Source organism: Alosa sapidissima, chromosome 1 (assembly GCF_018492685.1).
Source record: "Alosa sapidissima isolate fAloSap1 chromosome 1, fAloSap1.pri, whole genome shotgun sequence".
Classification (NCBI taxonomy): domain Eukaryota; kingdom Metazoa; phylum Chordata; class Actinopteri; order Clupeiformes; family Clupeidae; genus Alosa; species Alosa sapidissima.
In genome coordinates this window covers 37,579,999-37,601,284 of record NC_055957.1, presented here as the reverse complement: position 1 = coordinate 37,601,284, position 21,286 = coordinate 37,579,999, and the positions used below count along the sequence as shown (strand labels likewise).

Genomic DNA, 21,286 nt, shown 5'->3' with positions numbered 1-21,286 from the left:
TCCATGCTTGTTGGATCAACTAAGTAAGTAAGGTTAGGCTAGCTATCATAGTTGCTGTGAAGGTGGCATTAACGTTAATGTTTTATGTTACGTTAACGTTTTGGCAGTCTCATTTATATTAGGCCTAGCTGCTACCTTAGTCCTCAGTTAGTTACAGTTTATTATATTCATATAATTTATATAAAACATTCGCTAGTAGTGCTAGGCCTAGTATGTTACTGTCACAATGTTAGGCTGAAGATGATGTGCTGCTGGTTAACGTTAACGTGGAGGTTTAGCTGCTACCAGCTAACTTATGTAACGTTAACTCATCGTAATCAGTACATATATCTATGTGTTGCTGCAAGCAAACATCATCAATGAGCTCACCCAGCTGGCTAACGTTAGCAGCTAAATATACCTTGCGAAACTGAGTTATGCTAACACCATCTTCAGCCTGGCATTTTGACAGTAAACTCAAAAAACATACAGTATATATATAAATGATTATTCTAAAGTTTCACTTGTAAGTAGCCTTCAGTTTCAGTTGAAAATTGTTATCTAACACTGTTTATCTTTTTTTCTTCTATTTCTGCTAGGTGCTGCTTCATTCTGCTACTGGTGGTGGATCAGGCTGACTGCAACCGTTGGTCTAACGTTAGGATGCAGCACACGAGCATTTCTAAACGGAAAAAAGTGAATAAATGTACTTGCTTTTCAAACTGATAACAAGTTGTCAATGGTTATTTATGCAAGTTTGTGTAGCCTAAACCATACCTAGGCCTAGTCAAATTTATCCTGGCTGTAGATAAAGCAGGATATGAATTTCCCAAAATTACTGTATATAATATTACAGCACTGGTATTACTACTGTACTAAGTTACAGTATGATCCATAAGTACTGTGATTAAAAATACGGTAGACAATTCAATACTGTATACATTACAGCACTGGTAGTACTACTGTAGTTTGCATTTACAGTATCAGGCATAGGTACTGTGATTTCATATACAGTAGGTGTACTGTAGAGTGAAATACAGCAACTTGCTGGTTATTTGCTGCCAGCAAGTTGCTGTAAATTTTACGTTAAACTTTTTACAGTGTATATGCTGAGATACGAGTAAGAGATTAAGAAAAAGTGCTGATGTCTGTGGGAGAGCCTCAGAGGAAATAGAAACAGTTGAGCAACATGAGAGACAGAGACAGACAACCCCTTATATAGCCAAACTCTCTAACCAGGTGTGAGTCATTGGTGCACAGGCCTGAATAGGGCACAGGGGGTCATAACAATTAGGTAAAGGGTAGCCTACCATAATTTTTGTTCGTGCCATTTTCACTTTATTTTATTATCTAAAATCTTCTGTTAAATTAAGAGTCAAAAGTTTCAAATTAGAAAAACGTAGGGTACAAATCTGGCCACGGCTGTAGTTACGTATACCAAGCAAGAACTTGCATGGGCCAATAATAGGTCTTTTGGCTGTAAATGCTTCTATTTTCAGTGACTGTTGCAGTCACTTGTGGGAAGTGCATTTGGAATTTCCACTATTAACAAACGTCATCACACAACATCACGCTTCCTGTCACAAATAAACAAAGCGGAGATAAACATTATTTTGTTTATTTTATTACAATGCATGGCAACTTGTTCCCATGGTATAAAAGTTTAGCATATGCACTACATTGGTTGTTAGTTTGTTTCATATACAGTGCCTATAAAAAGTATTCACCCCTCTTGGATATTTCCCCTTTTATTGCTTTAATAAATAGAATTTAATTTGCCCCTTTTTACAATAATTTACAAAGATACCCTCTTTAATGTCAAAGTGAAAGCAGATTTCTACAAAGTAATGTTAATTAATTAAAAAATATATAATGCAAAAATAAGTTATTTCATAAATAGTCACCCCTGTTAAAGTGTAACTCCAGCGAAAATTGGCTGATCCCCTTCCAACTTTTTTTTTAGCTTAAGCAGTTTTGCAAAGAAAAATGGAGTAAAATTGCATGCAGTACCCAGATGTACAAGCCTAATTAAGACCTATCCATGCAGACTGCTTTTATTGCGGCCAAAGGCGCATCTAGTGCTGACTTGAAGGGGGTGAATATTTATGCAATCACTTGTTTTACATTATATATTTTTAATTAATTAACATTACTTTGCAGAAATCTGCTTTCACTTTCACATTAAAGAGGGGATTTTTGTAAAATATTGTAAAAAAAAGGCCAAAGATTCCATTTATAGGCACTGTAGTGCAAGGCAATGGTGAACACAGTTGAATCAGTGTGTCCATTAGTATATCACAGACAGCCCTGGTCTGATATGCTGTCATATACTTCCTCTTTATCATGAGTAAACATACTGTGGACTTGACGGGTGATTCACTATGACATAAAGTAGGAGTGCGAGATCTTGTGGGTTGGGAGTAGAGGGAGATTCCCAGAGATATAACGTATCATAACAATCACTATCATCAAGTTCTAGAGGTATAAACACTTCTTACACTGTGTGACACCACCACTGACATCTGAAAACCAAGGTGCAGTGCCTTAGTAAGCCAGTGAAAATGAGAAATAGGGCTCTGTATATCGTGATAATTCCTCACCAATGATTAGCCCCTAATTTTCCTCACCACAAGACATAGGTATTGATTGTTTCACAATTCTTTGATTAATCCTTTGTTGTCCACAAATGAACATCAAAAACCCCTAATACTAACTGGCCCTTACTTCAATGATGTGGTGCTACCTGAATTGCTTGCATCTGGACTTTGACAAAACAAAGTAATTGACATCCAAGTTTTCTTGATTATTTTACTGCCGTCTGTGGGATTCTCTTTGAATTGTAGTCCATTTGTCAAGTATAATTCAAAATATAAGAAATAGGCATTTCCATGTGGTTAGTTGTTTTTTTTATTGTTGAATGTATAGAAAATGTGTTATATTGTAATATATTGTTATGAAATTACCTATTGTGACACTTCATCTTGGTTATAGGTCAGAGTATGCCCATATTTGATATTTCCATTTCTGACAAATAGCATTTTGGCAGATATAATTTTGTCACAAACCTTTATTAGGTGGGTGTGTTGTCTATTCACCTGTAGTGTCTCGCCTTAATTAAAAAATATATAATGCAAAAATAAGTTATTTCATAAATAGTCACCCCTGTTAAAGTGTAACTCCGGCGAAAATTGGCTGATCCCCTTCCAACTTTTTTTTTAGCTTAAGCAGTTTTGCAAAGAAAAATGGAGTAAAATTGCATGCAGTACCCAGATGTACAAGCCTAATTAAGACCTATCCATGCAGACTGCTTTTATTGCGGCCAAAGGCGCATCTAGTGCTGACTTGAAGGGGGTGAATATTTATGCAATCACTAGTTTTGCATTATATATTTTTAATTAATTAACATTACTTTGCAGAAATCTGCTTTCACTTTCACATTAAAGAGGGGATTTTTGTAAAATATTGTAAAAAAAGGCCAAAGATTCCATTTATAGGCACTGTAGTGCAAGGCAATGGTGAACACAGTTGAATCAGTGTGTCCATTAGTATATCACAGACAGCCCTGGTCTGATATGCTGTCATATACTTCCTCTTTATCATGAGTAAACATATTGTGGACTTGACGGGTGATTCACTATGACATAAAGTAGGAGTGCGAGATCTTGTGGGTTGGGAGTAGAGGGAGATTCCCAGAGATATAACGTATCATAACAATCACTATCATCAAGTTCTAGAGGTATAAACACTTCTTACACTGTGTGACACCACCACTGACATCTGAAAACCAAGGTGCAGTGCCTTAGTAAGCCAGTGAAAATGAGAAATAGGGCTCTGTATATCGTGATAATTCCTCACCAATGATTAGCCCCTAATTTTCCTCACCACAAGACATAGGTTTTGATTGTTTCACAATTCTTTGATTAATCCTTGTTGTCCACAAATGAACATCAAAAACCTCTAATACTAACTGGCCCTTACTTCAATGATGTGGTGCTACCTGAATTGCTTGCATCTGGACTTTGACAAAACAAAGTAATTGACATCCAAGTTTTCTTGATTATTTTACTGCCGTCTGTGGGATTCTCTTTGAATTGTAGTCCATTTGTCAAGTATAATTCAAAATGTAAGAAATAGGCATTTCCATGTGGTTAGTTGTTTTTTTTTATTGTTGAATGTATAGAAAATGTGTTATATTGTAATATATTGTTATGAAATTACCTATTGTGAGACTTCATCTTGGTTATAGGTCAGAGTATGCCCATATTTGATATTTCCGTTTCTGACAAATAGCATTTTGGCAGATATCATTTTGTCACAAACCTTTATTAGGTGGGTGTGTTGTTAGACAGGATGCTGATGACTAAAGGCTATTCATGTGACACAAACCCACAGAGTGGCTTAATAGTTCCTGCTCAAGTGTATAAAAACCTGGCAGAAAAACAAGAGCAGCAGTAACCTGTGGAAGACCAAAGCACCATGAAGAATCCCACTCTGTGTGTCCTGCTCAGTCTGGTGATTGCAGCTCACTCCAGTCCAATATCAACAGCTCTTAACAAGCAAGATGAGGACATGGCAGAGGTGCAGTATGCAGAAAGTTCTGTGAAGGCTGGCAACAGTCAAAAGCACTGACAACTTTTGATAGTTGACATTTTTCTGTCTCTTTTACAGAGGTACCTGAAACGATTCTATGACTTGCAAGAGCCAGAAGATCCAGTTCCCTGGCACAAAACAAACCTGCAGGAACTGAAACTACGTGAGATGCAACAGTTTCTTGGACTCCGTGTGACGGGAAAGCTGAACTCTGAAACTCTGGAGGCCATGAAAAAGCCTCGCTGTGGAGTTCCTGATGTTGCTGAATATTCCATTTTTGGTCAAGGGCTCAAATGGAACTCCAACAAGTTAACATACAGGTGAAATGCATTTGAAAATAGCTGGTTTGTTCATATAACAGCACTGAATGTATGGTGACCCTTAATGCATTGATTGTTTTTAGAATTGAAAACTACACACCTGATATGACTGTGGCTGAAGTGGATGACACCATTGAAAGAGCACTACAAGTGTGGGCAAAAGTTACCCCCCTGAGATTTACCCGCATCCACAGTGGCATAGCGGATATCATGGTGTCCTTTGGTAAAAGAGGTAAAACATGTTTTTTATAACATCAATAACACCCCAGATGATTTTCTACACCCTTCTGGATAAATTACCTAAAAAGCTAAATTAGCTGGCATGAACACATTGTATGTAGAAAATTACTTAAATTAACATTAACACACCTACAACTTTGCTTAAAATATGTGTGAACAATGATCAGATAATCAGATCATATGCATTCATCACATAGGCTATTGACAACAGTCAGTATTGTGTAGCATCTTGAACTGACACAGGGTCAGCAAAATGTTGATTCTCTGCCTCCTATTCTGCTTTCAGATCATGGTGATTTCTACCCTTTCGATGGGCCAGGTAATACTTTAGCTCATGCATTTGCACCATCTGCTGGAATTGGAGGCGATGCACATTTTGATGATGATGAGACTTTCACTTACCGTTCCTCTCGTGGTAAATTCTTTTACATATAACTATATAATAATTTATTGCCTAAGATTTTTTCTCGTTATATTTGCTGAACGCTTAACTTGTGAAACAAACATGTTTAATGTTCCTTTGTATCTTTACCATAGGTTACATATTGTTCTTGGTGGCTGCCCATGAGTTTGGTCACTCGTTGGGCTTGGGCCATTCACAGGACCTTGGTGCCCTCATGTATCCGATGTACATTGACAGAGATCCTGACAATTTTGTGTTGTCAGCAGATGACGTCACGGGGATACAGTCTCTTTATGGTAAGCATTGATTTGGAGCCCTCACAGTTTAGCTAGGATTTTGTTTTCTCACAATCCGGTGTCTTAACACACAAGTTTACTCTCTTGGGAACAGGCCCAAACATCGATGTGAACCCTGAAGACCCTGATCCTAAGCCTCCCACTACACCTAACGCCTGTGATCCTAAGATGGTGCTTGATGCAGTCACAACTTTGCGTGGAGAGATGATATTCTTCAAGGACAGGTACTGAGATTGACTTAGCACATAGACTACATCAACCTATCCAATCTGATGTCTATAAACTTGGTACACCATAACATAAACAAAAGTGTTTATTAATCCTTTTGAAGATTCATCTGGCGGAGTTATCCACTGAGACCAAATCCTCAACTAACCCTAATGAGTAACTACTTCCCTGATGTCCCAGAGAATATTGATGCAGCCTACGAAAATCCACAATCTCAGACAGTGTTCATTTTCAAAGGTGCAAACTACATGCTACAATGCAGTGTCATTAACAGTTTCTGTTTATACCTCTCTCTCCAACAAGTGTCGCTTATAGAAACTCTTTACATATCTCCAGGTCAAAAGGTTTGGTCACTGAATGGACAGGTCCTTGAAAAGGGATATCCCAAGAGCATAACCAGCATGGGTTTACCAAACTCTGTGAAGTACATCACTGCTGCACTTCATGATCCTGTCAGCCGCAAGACATTGTTCTTTGTTGACAAGCACTACTACAGGTATATGCAACATATCAAATGTATTCCAAGTACAAAGTGACTATTAGTTGTGCTGTATCCTGACAACTGGCTCTGCTCTGCAGCTATGATGAAATACAGAAGAAAATGGATGAGGGATATCCTAAACTGGTGGCAGCTAGTTTTCGTAGGATGACTGGAAAAGTGACTGCTGCTTTCATGTTCAAAGGTATGCAAGAATTGGATTTATATAACGGTCTTACAAGTTACCCTGCAGATGTTGATTAGCCTAAGATCATAACTTCAGAATTATTCAACCTTTTCCAACTAAATATTTTGCAGGTTATGCATACCTCTACAGTGGCCCCAAGATGTATGAATACCACTACAGGACCAGGAAATTCTACCGGAAGCTGACCACAAACTATGTATTTAGCTGTTAGGTGTTACATACACTCCTATTCTTTCTATTTGATTTATGAATGTCAAAGGTAACATTGATGGTATGTTGAACACTTAAAATTGTAAATTATTTTACATGATATTCATGTGAAATGAATGGCATGCATGGTTGTGAATTGAGTGAAAAATTGAATGAAAAGTTGTTCAATAAAGATGGATGTCTGGTACACTATCTTCAAATGGCTTCCATCATTAAAGGGGATTAAGTATCATATTAATGAATGAATAGGAATATTCATGTCAGTATCAAAACATAAGTAGGCAAGCCTTATTTCAAAATGAGGAGTGTTTATATGGGAGGAAAACTGAAATCCTTGGATTATGTATAATAGCCAAGCCATATACCCCATGCTTCAAAGCCACTATGACTGCCAAATAAATCATGCGCATCAACACTTGATGACTACCACCCTGTAATAGCAAAGTATGGTGTAAAAAAAAAAATCAAGATTACATTTACAAAAGCAGGAAAAAGGGGAAATATCCCAGGGGGTGAATACTTTTTATGTTTATATTTGCTCATTGACCTTGAAGAAACACAATTTCATTCCACGTTGTTACACTTCTAACAAGCTATTTAATGCTGAAACAATTCCATGCACTGTATGCCGTTGTCACTTCAGCTACAGGAATTTAACCAAATCTAGCTGTCGTAGTTGGATGTGGGTCATTTTTTTGACATCATACTCTGAAAAGCCATTTTTAAACAGCAACATCTGGAAAGCTCTCTCACCTGTAGCCTTCAAATTTACAGTCAATATCTGTTACTGATAGCATCCAGACATGGAATGTCAGGGGTGTAGATCAAGTATAACCTAGAATGGTAGGTACTTAAACTTTTTCGAAAAACGAGACTTTGATCATTCAAAAAAGTATGTTTGGACCTGATACCTGTTGTCAGTTTTTTGGAATATGGCTCTGAAGTTGGGCAAAGAGGTGGTTTTTTTTCTTTTCATTTTTGAGCCTTAATATCTGTGAAACTTATCATCATCTAAGAGACCAAATTGTGTAGTGTTTAACCGGGTACCAGGGACGCTTACTGTAAAATCTAAGTATTCTATCTGAAAAACTGGGGGCTAAACAACTCTTCAAATGTGCTATTTTATTTCACCAAGCCAAATTTTGGAAAAAGTTTAAGTACCTACCATTCTAGGTTATACTTGAGCTACACCCCTGACATTCCATGTCTGGATGCTATTAGTAACAGATATTGACTGTAGACATTGTGAAGGCTACAGGTGAGATAGTTTTCCAGATATTGCTGTTTAAAAAGGGCTTTTCAGAGTATGATGCCAAAAAAATGCCCCTCATTCAATATTTTTTTTAATGAGAAAACTATTAACAGTAGAGACTAATAGTTAATATTTTGGATTTTTCTTATTAAGAAGTGTATCTTTTTACTAGAATTTTTTCAGGAAATTCTGAGATGGTCAGGTGAGAGGCATTGGGTGAAAGGAGACTGAATGACTCTCGTATAACCTTACCCAAGTGTAGCACTGGTTAGCAATAATGATTTGCTATCTAGTTCTTGCTGAAGGTTATGTTCCTTTTGCAATACTGTAGTTAGGTTGCCATCAGGGAAGCTGACAATTCATTATGTACTGTACATGGGTAAACAGAAGAGATGAATAATTAACATTTCTTAGACAGCTGATATACTGATTAGACAATACATCTTTGCAGAAAGTAAACAAACATAACAAGAGTTTCATTCTAGTTTAATATGAATTTAGATGAAAACAAAGATCTCTTGAGCTTACAGTCAATGTTAACACACCTGTGAATAAGACGGAAAGAAATTCATAAAAAATAAATGAATGAGTGAACAAAGTATCAAATCAATTCATTTTGCAGCAATTGTCTCAAGGAAATTACTAAGAAATGGAAAGATACACACAATTCATTTACACGTTTCAGTTATTTATCAAGCTTCAGTGGATAATGGGATTTTTGGAGGTACGGATAACCAACTCACCAAATCTTTCTCAAATCACAGATTTGGCCTTGCCACACTTGGCACATGGTCTTGTGGAACGTCTTCTAAGTGTGTAGCCTTCAAGTGATTCTAAGGAATCTGCCCCACACAGGCTGCAGGATTCCCCTTTTTCCTTTGACTTGTGGTACCACATGTGTGATTTAAGCTGGCCTTTGCTAATAAAGGATTTGTCGCACACATTACAGGTGAAAGGCCTCTCTCCTGTATGAATACGAATATGATTCTGCATTTGGCTCTGGAAAGGGAAGGTGATCCCACACCACTCACATGTCAGTAGCTGCTTCTGTTTGTGACTAAAACGGTGCTTGATGAAATCCTTTGGACGGTAAAAAACCTGCTTGCACTCTTGGCAAGTCATGGTGGAGGTTACTTTTACTTTTCTCCTTCTTCTGATATCCTTAGCTGGGATTCTCTCAACTTCTTGTGTCTCTGCTATAGTTGTTTCTGTGGTCTCTGCAACAGCAATTTTGGGCAACTTTCTTGGTCTTCCAACACCTATTTTGGGCGACTTCCTTGGTCTTCCAACCTTTTTCTTTCTTGGTATTGATGAATTTGCATTGTGGTGATGAATGTTAGAGGTCGGACTATGGCGCAACACCAGCGTACCCGACTCTGCTTCTTCTGTTAATCGGTCCACCTCAGCTGCTTTCAATTCAAACTCCAGCTCACCAAATTCACCATCCCCATACTCAGACCTGGTGCAATCAACAGGATCCCTCGAGTACACTGTTGCTGTGTCATCCACCTCTTCCTCAGTCAACGGAGATGTTTCACTATCATCATTGACCCCTGCAGTACAATCACACGTCATGTGAAGTTAATTTGAATAAAACCTTAGAGTGGTACTTTTTCATGTCATGCTTCTAATTGAAAAATGTATTTTATGCTGAAATGATGAACATTGGACTGCTCTGTGTGTGACTTCTCTGTCTCTGCTACCAGAAAAAAAAACAATAGCCAAAGCGTAGCGTTAGACTATGGCTTACCTAAACTCCTTACCTTCAAAATCATATTGTTGTTCATCAGGGAAGTCCCACTGAGTGACTACGGTAGAACTAGATTTCGGCTCCAAATCAGTTTGTTCATTCGGCGTTTGGAGATTGACTGAAAATTCCCCATAAGACAACACGGAAGGCTTCTCATGCACGATCTTTCCCGCCGTGTTCACATCTTGCGGTGACACCAACTTTTTTTTAAGGTGATCGATTTCATTCTGTTTCTTGCAAAGTTCTTCGATGAATGCAGCAAAAGTGTTATCAAACAATGTAATGATTTCAGCAACAGCCTTTTTGGCCAAGTCATCCAAAATAAGAGCAACGTGGGACTGTACTGCCGACATCTTTCCACAATTTGACCAGATTATGCTGTGTACTTGCTATCAAGTATGATGGCTAATCGATCCACTTTCCTGTTGTTCAACTACACTGTGTTACAACCATTGCAGCATAAACAACGCTGATCAAACAATATAAAAACGTTACTCTGTATGAATTGTTTACCTGTCTAAGGTTATGCTACATATCTGTCGTTCACTGGACTCCTTCAGTTCTTACTCTAACTATAGCTGCCTTGATGCAGACCAACAGGGATACAATAGTTGCCACCTACAGGCTCGGAGTTAGAAGACGAACATTTTGTGGCTTTTCTCTTTCCTCAAAGTCCTTTTATATCTGGTCTTTTGCCTTCCACTCACTCTTGCATGAAAACAGAGAGAAAAAAACATTAAAATAGTAGTTTTAGCCATAGACTTTTCTAAAAAGATGGGTTTTAACAATATGCTAGATATAGCATATTGGGTCTTGAAATATTCACAAGAATCCATAGAAATTAAATATTCATGTCATTTGATCCAATATTAGTTATGCAGATGTATCCACCAATTTAATTAAAAATAGAAATTATAAAGATTTATAATTTTTTGTAATTATTCCATATTTAGTGTAGTCATTCCATATCAGAACCCCTGAAGTATAATCAAAATGCAAGCATGAAACTTCAATGTATTACCTTTCATTTGAGACCAAGATTATGCTTCTACAAAGGGGTTCATATGCAGTAAGCATTTGATTGTCAGTATGCATTTTGGATAACCAAAAGTCCTATGGGGAGTTTCCATAGGGCATTTTACAAAAAAAAAAACAATGGTCTAAGTGAGTAGTTTTCATTGATCTACGTTTGCACATAATTCATCTCAAGTGACCTAGAGGGCTGAAATGTGGTCAGTTCAGAGATGCTTGTTATCCGGCAGAATGAGAAAATAATATTCTAGCCTCTGTAACTCTGTGTCAGTACATCACACAGTTCTGATCGTTGTCCGAGAAACTACAGTGTCTAAGCTTCCCAAAGAGGTCAGGCATTTGATTATAGGCCAAAGTATGTAGGAGCAATGATCTCCTAAGTAGATGATGTACAATGTCGGGCAAAATACTCAAAATGGGGCTTATGCATAAGAATTTAAGGCCTTTTTTAAAACACAGTCTGTAGGGCCCTTAGATGGACAGGGAGAGCATTCCACAGACTGGCTGCAGCTGAACAGAAGGCGCGGTCGCCCATAGTTGATGCCTTGTCCTCAGAGGCTGGAGGAGGTTGGCCTGTCCAGAGCGGAGATGGCGTGAGGAGGAATGGGGGGGGGGGGGGACTGGTGGGACAGAAGGGAAACTTTGAATTCAATCCTGTACTGGACAGGAAGCTAGTGGAGGAATTTGAGGATGGATGTGATGGTACTTCCGCACTCCCATCAGGATCCTGGCAGCACAGTTCTGGATGTACTGTAGCTGCTGGATGTTTTTGCTGGGGATCCCGATGAGGAGTGCGTTGCAGTAGTCCAGCCTGGAGGAGACAAAGGCGTGGACAGTGGACAGGAAAGTTTTTCGGCATCGGGGAGAGTGAGTATGGGGTGGAGTTTTGCAATGTTCCTGAGGTGGAAGAAGAAGGTATTGCAAAGATGTTTAATGTGGGCCTAAAAAGTCAGGTGAGGGTCCATTCTGACACCGAGGTTTGTGACTGAGGATGAGACGTGGATGTTGTGGCCGGATAAGGTGAGCTTGGGAAGCTATGGGAGGGGGTTGTCATCGCACTTGGCCTCGCTCGAAGCTTTTACTAGTATTTTGTACTTCTACTTTCAGTACCCCCCCCCACCCCCCCACATACACACACACTTTTAAACTTTTTACTTTTTAACATTACTTTACATGCTATCCACCCCGTTACTGTTATTGAGCTGGCCCAATATATTTTTCTCATAGTTTAACATGTCCTTCTTCAGATAAAATCAAGTCAATTTTTTATTATTTTTCATCCTCAAATGGCACCATTTGCCAAGAATGACCCATAACCACTTAGCTACAGCAATAGAATAACATTTAAGCTACAATTCAGAGGAGAGTACATGTAGCTAGGAATTACCACTGCATCTGTCAGTAGAGGATAGGGGTGGCCACATACTGTACTGTATTAAGTACTAGTCAAGTGTGGTAGGAGAAGTGGTAGAAGAGGAGGTAGAGAAGGGAAGAGACGTAAGTGGAGAGGACGGAGGTAGAGGAGGGAAGAGTTTGTATCAGGTGTGTGAGGTTGTAGGAAGTGCTAGGAGAGGAGGTATTCTTGGAAGTTGTGTATTCAAGAGTTTTTTTGAGGACAGAGAGGGATGCCCCTTCTCTGATGAGACTTAGCAGATTGTTCCACCATCGGTGGACCACAGATATATTTTTTTGAAAAGTCTGGATTGCCGTGGGTGTGGCAGTGCCATACGACGAGTGCAGCAGCCGGGGGTAACATAAGCCTTTATTAAAGCATTTAATAAAGTGGGTGCAGACCCAGCAATCACCTTGTATGTAAGCAAACTAAGTACTGACCTGTCTACCTGTAGGACCTGAGGTCCTAAGCTTCCAGACCTGCTGAACAAAATTTAGCCACTTGCACGTAGAAAAAGGAAAATTCATTTTTAATGTTTTTTAAAATCAATTTTACAGGTTTTGGTCAAACTCTGTGATCCTGGACCTATTAACAGACCACATGTTACTGTTTGAAAATTGTGATCCCGTGCTACCTATTACTGGAGGGTGTTTATAAATACAGTAGGCCTACTTGTGTTGGGGGATGCATGTTTTATAAGGACATGTTCTCCTCTGCCATTCCATGCATTGCAGGGTTAACAAATGTGTTCTTCTTAAGAAAAGGCTAGACCAAGGAACAGAAATTGTGATTGGGATCTGAATCATGTTAGCCTACATCTCTTCGACCTATTTTTGGCATTTTGAATGTTCAGGTGGTGTGGTAGGCCTACACCTAGATTAATTTTCGAAGGGACAATTTCACAATCTTGTTCACCCATTCATAGCCTATATTATTAGCCTATCACTTCAGTCGGGTGACAGGCTCATCAAGGAAACGTAGCCTAGCCTACTACACAAGCAGACTAACTTCCTGTCCCTATCCCCATTTGTCTCAGGAGTAGCCTCCTTAGGCCTACTACGTATTTATTACAGTGCTACCAAAGATTCTTGATTACTAACTTTAACCCTCTCTGGTGCTATTTAACTGGAGGTTGTGATAGCCACACTAACGTGTTAACGATTTATTTTAAACATGCGAACGATTATTTTATTTTTGTTCGCACATGATCACCATGTCCTCTCCCGTGCTCCGTGTGTTCTCTTTTCCTAGTTCCTCCGTTGTTCTGAGATAGCATCCATGTTTGCATAATTATTTAAGTTAAATAGGGTGTTCAGTGTACTTTTTAGCATTACATTCTAAAATATCCCTATTTAACAGGCCAAATCCATAGACAGTAGACAAATCGGCTAAAGCAAGATAATGTCTATTGTCTACCGCGTCCAGTGCTGGTTCAAGTCCCATTGTGGAAAACCACATATATGCCTGATTGAAATCAGGTCTCCTGGTATAGACGAACTCAGTAATGGCCTTAGTAATGATTAAAACACTCTTTTTAAATGAAATCTAGACTATACTAGAATTAATGTTACCACTCAAATACCACATACACCACAAGAAATTCAGAATATCTTTCTATGCAACTATAGGCAACCTATTTACGCGACGATAGATCTTTAAGGACCCAAAAGCGCTCGAGGAAGCCAAGCAATGGAGTCCAGCCGTCGTAGATCAAGACCACGGTCTCGTTCTACTGATAAAGAGCGGAAAAGATCTCACAGTAGATCTAAATCTTCAGATGAAAGGTCAAGAAGAAATTCCTCAGTGGGCAAAGACACCAGAAGACGAGTGCGGTCCAAGAGCGACAGTTCGCAAAGCAGCAGTGGGTCCGCAGGCCGCTACAGCGGTAGAAGGCAGAGAAGTCCAAGCCCAAGATCTAAAAACAGAAGCAGGTAAGGTTAACGTTAAATTCTCAGCTATCGAGCTTTGTTTATTGTTATCTGAGGATGTTGCACAGAATACCTTAAATGATTTCCTTAGTTAACTAGTTATTGCATTGAAGGGTTTTACGACACGGAAAAGATATTTCCACGGAGATTTTTCATTTGCCAATTCGTGCTTGCTTTTCTGAGGGTGCAGATTTTAATCAAATGCGGGACTGTCCAAAATAATATCAAGCTGTGTGCACATATTGTCCATAAAATCGGATAGCGAATAATATCAGATTATAACTTATTTTGACACGTTTGACGGGTGACAGCCAAGCACGGCGCACCTTAGAGAAGTGACATTAATTTCAAGATGTTAGCCATAGTTTACACCTATCAATAGCTAATGTTAGCAATAAATAACTCAACTGGTACGTTTAACAGACGTAGTTGTAACTAGCTTGCTAGTAACTTATGCCGTTAGTCAGCAATCCAGCAAACACAGTCACCTAAAGCTTAATGATCTTATAATCTTACCTTAATAATGTTCGGGGACATTTATCCGTTCATCAAGTACCTCCTGAACATTACTAGTTAGGTAGTTAGATATTATCCTGACTGTCACCAGTGCACCAAAACAAACTTTTTACTCTGATATACACTTGGGTGTGTCTGGATTTTACCTCTCTGTGAAGATAAGAGAGAGTCAGTGCTTGACTATTATACCAGAGCAAAATTATTCATTTTCACTTTTTCACTTCAGACTTCACTCTATAAATGTGAGATTCCTTAGAGTCTAATTTGAGTTTAATTCGGCCTACTGATAAATGATGTGGCATTATCGAGAACATGGCAATAAACTTGAAACATTTAACTAATATAAATTTCAGCTAACCCCCGTTTTCAATCTACTCATAGTGCAGAGTCAAATGACCACAGGGGAAAGAACAAAAAGGAGAGGAAGAAGAACAAGAAGAAGTCTAGTAGAGATGCCCGACGAAGCAGAAGTGTATCTCCATCTGGGTCAGATTCTAGCGTGGACAGACCGCGACACCGTGAAGGAAGTAGTCATGACAAGAGGCGTGCCAATAGAGACAGCAGATCTCCCAGCAGAGAGCGACAGTGGGGGAACAGAGACAGAGAGAGGAGAAGTCCCGATAGAGGAAGAGGGCACAGGAGCGACGACTCTAGTACCAAAGACAAAAGGCAGGACAGAGGCCGGAAAGGAGATGGCAGAAGTCGTGACAGAGAGGATCATCGGGAACGATCCGTGTCGGGTTCTTCTTCATCCTCCGATGAATCCAACAGGGGTGGCAAGTCGGAGTCTCAGGCCCAAAGTGCAAAGGAAGAGAACAGAAAACAGAGAGAATTGATGAAAGCTCTTGAAACGCCTGAGGAGAAAAGGGCCAGACGCTTGGCTAAGAAAGAAGCTAAAGAGAGGAAGAAACGAGAGAAGATGGGTTGGAGTGAGGAGTACATGGGCTATACAAATGCTGACAATCCTTTTGGTGACAACAACTTGTTGGGAACTTTCAAATGGCAAAAGGTATTTGATTTCACCTATAGTTTGTAGATTTACTGGTAATCATATTAAGTATTCAGTGAGTCACATATAACATTTGATGTCCTTTTTTATCGTTTCAAGGCAGCAATATAAAGAATGTGTTTGAAGAGGAGTGGTTTCAAAGCTCTTTTAAATATTACAGCAACACTGTGAACAAATTGATATCTATGCTCTTTGGTGTCGTCAATAATCAAAGCCTTTTAGTGCGAAGACAGTTAGTCCAAAACCAACTAAAAGGTTCATAATCCTACCTGATCATTGGATTGGCAATGTCAGAGAATTGATTTGCCATATAGTCATTGTAGCATCAGAATCAGTTTGAAGCCATTCTTTTGAGGTAAAAGAACTGCACTGTGTTGCTTGACATCAAGCTTCTTTTTGATTTCTTAATTAGGCTTTGGAGTTGAAAGGAATATCACACTTGAAGGAGAAAGAGCTGAAGGACCGAAACAAACGCATCCAAGAGGACAATCGCAGAGAGCTTCAAAAGGTTTGCAAACTTGATGCAAATGATTAACCTAGTCTAATGCATTTTTATATGTGATGGTAATTTGCACGTAATATCATTTGCAGCTGTTGTTGTTGCTGTATTGTTACTCATGAATACTGAGGAAGTTACTTTAGAATGTGCAACCTTGTTTGTGTATAATGTGTCAGTGGTGTGTTCAGTCTGAGGGTCTGAAGTGGTGTGTTTGGGGTGCGCATGTTGCAGGTGAAGCAGCTGCGTCTGGAGCGGGAACGCGAGAAGGCCATGCGTGAGCAGGAGCTGGAGATGCTGCAGAGAGAGAAGGAGGCAGAGCACTTCAAAACGTGGGCCGAGCAGGAGGACAACTTCCACCTGCACCAGGCCAAGCTCCGGTAAGCCACCCACTGCCCTGGAACCTCACTACGCTCAATCCTATCAAAATCAATAACTTGCCTGAGACTGACTGTTATACGCATGTTGGGGCATTGATGTGCATGCAGGTCTAAGATCCGCATCCGGGATGGTCGGGCGAAGCCCATCGACTTGCTGGCCAAATATATCAGTGCCGAGGACGACGATCTGGCTGTGGAGATGCACGAACCATACACCTTCCTTAACGGCCTCACCGTCACTGACATGGATGACCTGTTGGAGGACATAAAGGTGTGTGTCTATATATAGCTTATGCTGTTGAGGCCGTCATGAATCAGGTCTCTGTGAATGGCATCAGGGGGTTCTTGGTTCATCTGTCTTTGTCCTGCCCACTTATTTGCCCGTGGTTTTACAGAGATGTACACAGTGGTCTCATGTGTATGTGTAGCAGGCGCTCATATGAAATGATTATCATCTGGTTTCCATGTGATTTTACAGATTTACATGGAGCTGGAGCAAGGCAAGAATGTGGATTTCTGGAGGGACATGACCACCATCACAGAAGATGAAATCAGCAAACTTCGCAAATTAGAAGCTTCAGGCAAAGGACCTGGTACTGTCAACATCAGCACATAAAGGCTAACCCATTTAATATTCCGACACATTATATATGGAAAATGTTCTTTATGTAAAAGTACTTGTAATGTTATTAAACATAATTCACAAGATAGTATGTGTTATATTTCGGTAAAAGGTTTTGCATTGTTGTTTCTAAGCCATTGTGTCATACCCTCTCCCAGGGGACCGCCGCGAAGGTATCAACACGTCAGTCAGCACAGACGTCCAGCTGGTGTTCAGGGGGAAGACTTACAGCCAGCTGCAGGCCCTGCACCTGAACATCGAGACCAAGATCCACGCCGGCGGCTCCAACCTGGACATTGGCTACTGGGAGAGCCTGCTGCAGCAGGTGCGCGTCTACATGGCTCGTGCCAGGTGAGTGACATGCACTCACACCGGGGGACATCATGCTTGGTCTCACAAAGGCCACCTTTAAGCTTAGTCCTATCATGTCTATGTGGCATGTATCTGTTATGAACTGACAAGTGCAATTGACTAGTATAATATTGTGTAATGGGTATATAACAGGTACTGGTATGATCGATGAAGCACACACATGTTTTAGTTCTATCAATCTCAATTATGTAATCATGATTTCAGTCGTCTCAAAAAGTATGTTTACTTTTGCTCCTCGTAAGAAGATTGGTCAGTGAATTTGGCTACGAACACATGCCCACAGTGCTATGGGAAGTGTGTAAGTCCGTGTGTGAAAATGAAGGTGAGTGTGAGTGTGTTTTGTGGTGTCTGCAGGCTGAGGGAGCGCCATCAGGAGGTGCTGAGGCAGAAGCTGTACAAACTCAAACAGGAGCAAGGAGTGGAGAGTGAGCCGCTCTTCCCCATCATCAAAGAGGAGCCGGATGATCAAGAGTGAGCTGGCTTCTCTCTTTGTTTTTCGATCTCTCTCACTGTCTTTCTTCCTACACCATAACAAGCATATAAGGACTTGAAACTGGAAGAGGATGAAAACTGCGTACCGATACACACAGTTGATGTGTTTGTCTTATGCTCCCGTGTCTCTGCAGACTGCCTTTTCTTGTGTAAGACATGTTTTTGTCTGTTGGGTTCCCAGAATGCAAGAGGATCAGCCAGCGGCATCAGCCGAGGCGGGGCCGTCCCGCAGCTCTCAGCCCGGGGCCTCCGACGAGGACCAGGAGGGGGACAAGGGAGCTCCGAGGAGTGAGAAGGAGGCGGAGGACGGGCCGTCCACATCAACAGCGAAGGAGGGCGAGGGAGAGGAGGGCGGAGCGACTGAGTCAGTGCTCACAGAGGACGACCTCATCCAACAGAGCCAGGCGGAATACGACTCGGGCCGCTATAGCCCGGTGCTGCTGCAGAACTCTGAGCTGCCGCTGGACGCTCACGTCATCGAGCTGGACGAGGACCTGCATCGCCTCCATCTCGCCCGCCGCCAGTTACAGGTCACAGGTGGGTGTACCTGTGCAGCTCACATGTTCACTCTCAGTCGTACATACATCATGCCTACAGCATATATCATACATATAACATACTCTCAGTCGTACATACATCATGCCTACAGCATATATCATACATATAACATACTCTCAGTCGTACATCCATCATACTTACAGTACATATCATATACAATATAATCATATATATAGGTAAATATGAGTTCTGTATTAGGATGCTTCTTTTTTTATTTGACTTAATTAAATCACTGGATTTTGTCCAGTAATTTAATTAAGTCACAATAAAAAAAGAATATATCATTCATATAACATACTCTCAGTCGATACATCAATATATATCATACATATACAGTGTTTCCCACAGAATTAAATTCTATTTGTGGTGGTAGGTGGTAGGAATTAACTTAAATGCAACAGTTTTTAACAAATTAGCACAGCGTTGTTATGATGCTAACCAGATTTAAGCACAATTTAGTAAAACCTGGAAAATCAATGTGTGGTGGTCAATGTTGATATTGTGGTGGGCCGCCACAAATAAGTCAATGTATGGGAAACACTGATAACATACTCTCCGTCGATACATCAGTGTATATCATACATATAACATGCTTTCAGTCGTACATACATCATGACAACAGCATATATCATAAATATAACATACTCTCAGTCGTACATACATCATGCTTACAGTATATATCAAGTTTGACCTCTTGAAGCGCTGCACATATCTGGCTGAAGGTGATGCATGTTTACAATACAAACATGTATCACGTTTAACCAGATCTGCGTAACGCTGCAAGAAATCAAACACGATTAACACAATTTTGCTCCCAAATAAAACTTTGAACTTTTTTGAACGTTTCTTGCCTTGTAACATCCAGATTGTTCTGCCGACTGTTTTGCTAGCTTGTAAACAAATCCATGTGCTTTATCGTTACTTTTTTCCACAGTTTGAAATGCACAACTGCTCCAGCAGAGGGGGAAATATAGCTAATCCTACCAAGGGGGCCTTTAACAATGATAACAACTTGCTCATCAGTTAGCCTGTACATCCCTGTATCTATTTTAACCCCGATCATGTCTCCTGTCTGTGTCCTGTGTCAGGTGATGCCAGTGAGAGTGCTGAGGATGCGTTTGTGCGCCGCGCTAAAGAGGGCATGGGAGCGGACGAGGCCCAGTTCAGCGTGGAGCTGCCGCTCACGGGCAAGATGTACCTCTGGGCAGACAAGTACCGGCCGCGCAAACCGCGCTTCTTCAACCGCGTGCACACCGGCTTCGAGTGGAACAAATACAACCAGACCCATTACGACTTTGACAACCCGCCGCCCAAGATTGTGCAGGGCTACAAGTTCAACATCTTCTACCCGGACCTCATCGACAAGCGGTCCACACCGCAGTACTTCCTGGAGCCCAGCCCTGACAACAAGGACTTTGGCATCCTCCGTTTCCACGCTGGACCCCCGTATGAGGACATTGCCTTCAAGATTGTCAACCGTGAGTGGGAGTACTCGCATCGCCACGGTTTCCGATGCCAGTTTGCCAATGGCATATTCCAGCTATGGTTCCACTTCAAAAGGTACCGTTACAGAAGATAGATCATGTGGACCACGAGACTGTATTTTATGTTGCAGCGGTAATAAACTTAAGGCTGGCTCTGTTTGTGACTCAGTCCTTCTATGTGATAGGAAGTATTGTATGTATCTGAAGGGACAGAGGATGCAAAACATTAGAATGTTCAGCACAGTAGTTATGTTTTGTTCAAATATCCTCCTTGCAAAATATGGCTTTGATCAGCAGTCAACCTCTCAGGTGGCTTTGAAATTCTAAAACTGGCCTCTGCTCAGATGCAATGCAGTGCTGGGCAGCATACTGTACCTGCTACCTTTGCAGCTAGATCCTCATTGCCTTTAGTCACAATTCATGGGTAAAGTAAAGCATTATGGCAACACCAAGAGGGGGTACAGCTCTGCTTCTAGTGCCCCATATATCGCTCCTTTCCTCCACATTGTAATACTTATGTTTTCTAAATTTGTAATTAAAATTTTCACTTGTAAATCTTTTCTAGGCCTGTCCTTATATGTGTTGCACACAAACACCTCTGCAGATTTCGGTCATAAATCTCTTATATCCAAGTTGAAGCGTTTTTGAAATAAGACACAGAACAAAATGTGTGGTGCTGGCACTTGGAATTTATGGATTTTTGTAGAGTTGCTTTATATTTTACAAAATTAGAGTGACAAGTTCAGACAAATGATTCAAATAATTTAAGTCTTGTTTAACCATTCACAGCATTGACTTCACAATTCACCACCACACTCAACCCACCTTATAACAAAACATATTTTACCAGAAAAAATGAAACAATCCATTTACAAATGCAATGATTATATATTGTTTTCCCTACAGAAGTCAGTAATTTTATACCGCTCAAAGATAATGTCCATGGTGAAATTGTAAAGTTTTTTTTTTTCCAACGTGAAAGTTCTTGAACAAATGCACACCCTCATCTAATCTAGCAAAAATCAAAAAGTAATGTACGATAAAGTAGAA

General features: G+C 40.3%; 3 protein-coding genes across 4 annotated transcripts; 2 read left to right on the top strand and 1 right to left on the bottom strand.

Annotated features, from left to right (window-relative positions):
• The first annotated feature begins 4,411 nt into the window (after positions 1-4,411).
• LOC121683772 (collagenase 3-like) lies at positions 4,412-7,144 on the top strand. The gene is made up of 10 exons (XM_042063626.1): positions 4,412-4,557; positions 4,648-4,889; positions 4,973-5,121; positions 5,416-5,544; positions 5,667-5,828; positions 5,923-6,052; positions 6,160-6,293; positions 6,393-6,552; positions 6,636-6,739; positions 6,853-7,144. The coding sequence occupies exons 1-10, from the start codon at positions 4,456-4,458 to the stop codon at positions 6,951-6,953; spliced, it is 1,413 nt and encodes a 470-aa protein (XP_041919560.1). The 5' UTR covers positions 4,412-4,455; the 3' UTR covers positions 6,954-7,144.
• A 1,529-nt stretch (positions 7,145-8,673) lies between these two features.
• LOC121683926 (zinc finger protein 200-like) lies at positions 8,674-10,542 on the bottom strand. 2 transcript variants are annotated; one of them, XM_042063909.1, is made up of 3 exons: positions 9,968-10,542; positions 8,948-9,757; positions 8,674-8,749 (listed from the first exon to the last, which is right to left on the bottom strand). In XM_042063909.1, the coding sequence occupies exons 1-2, from the start codon at positions 10,305-10,307 to the stop codon at positions 8,958-8,960; spliced, it is 1,140 nt and encodes a 379-aa protein (XP_041919843.1). In that variant the 5' UTR covers positions 10,308-10,542; the 3' UTR covers positions 8,674-8,749; positions 8,948-8,957. The 2 variants fall into 2 exon arrangements, with proteins under 2 accessions (XP_041919843.1, XP_041919774.1); XM_042063840.1 differs by having other exon boundaries at positions 8,674-9,757.
• A 3,485-nt stretch (positions 10,543-14,027) lies between these two features.
• cactin lies at positions 14,028-21,283 on the top strand. The gene is made up of 10 exons (XM_042062701.1): positions 14,028-14,310; positions 15,205-15,832; positions 16,245-16,340; positions 16,563-16,708; positions 16,817-16,979; positions 17,187-17,301; positions 17,489-17,681; positions 18,057-18,173; positions 18,376-18,731; positions 19,841-21,283. The coding sequence occupies exons 1-10, from the start codon at positions 14,069-14,071 to the stop codon at positions 20,329-20,331; spliced, it is 2,547 nt and encodes an 848-aa protein (XP_041918635.1). The 5' UTR covers positions 14,028-14,068; the 3' UTR covers positions 20,332-21,283.
• The last annotated feature ends 3 nt before the right edge of the window (positions 21,284-21,286 follow it).

Excerpts from the sequence above, each read along its gene's own strand:
- LOC121683772 (XM_042063626.1), top strand. The coding sequence starts at position 4,456 with ATGAAGAATCCCACTCTGTGTGTCCTGCTCAGTCTGGTGATTGCAGCT. Across the intron at positions 5,122-5,415 it reads GGTGTCCTTTGGTAAAAGAG|ATCATGGTGATTTCTACCCT; the intron begins GTAAAACATGTT and ends TTCTGCTTTCAG. Across the intron at positions 5,829-5,922 it reads GGGGATACAGTCTCTTTATG|GCCCAAACATCGATGTGAAC; the intron begins GTAAGCATTGAT and ends TCTTGGGAACAG.
- LOC121683926 (XM_042063840.1), bottom strand. The coding sequence starts at position 10,307 with ATGTCGGCAGTACAGTCCCACGTTGCTCTTATTTTGGATGACTTGGCC. Across the intron at positions 9,758-9,967 it reads ACAACAATATGATTTTGAAG|GGGTCAATGATGATAGTGAA; the intron begins GTAAGGAGTTTA and ends ATTGTACTGCAG.
- cactin (XM_042062701.1), top strand. The coding sequence starts at position 14,069 with ATGGAGTCCAGCCGTCGTAGATCAAGACCACGGTCTCGTTCTACTGAT. Across the intron at positions 15,833-16,244 it reads GAACTTTCAAATGGCAAAAG|GCTTTGGAGTTGAAAGGAAT; the intron begins GTATTTGATTTC and ends TTTCTTAATTAG. Across the intron at positions 17,302-17,488 it reads AGCTTCAGGCAAAGGACCTG|GGGACCGCCGCGAAGGTATC; the intron begins GTACTGTCAACA and ends ACCCTCTCCCAG.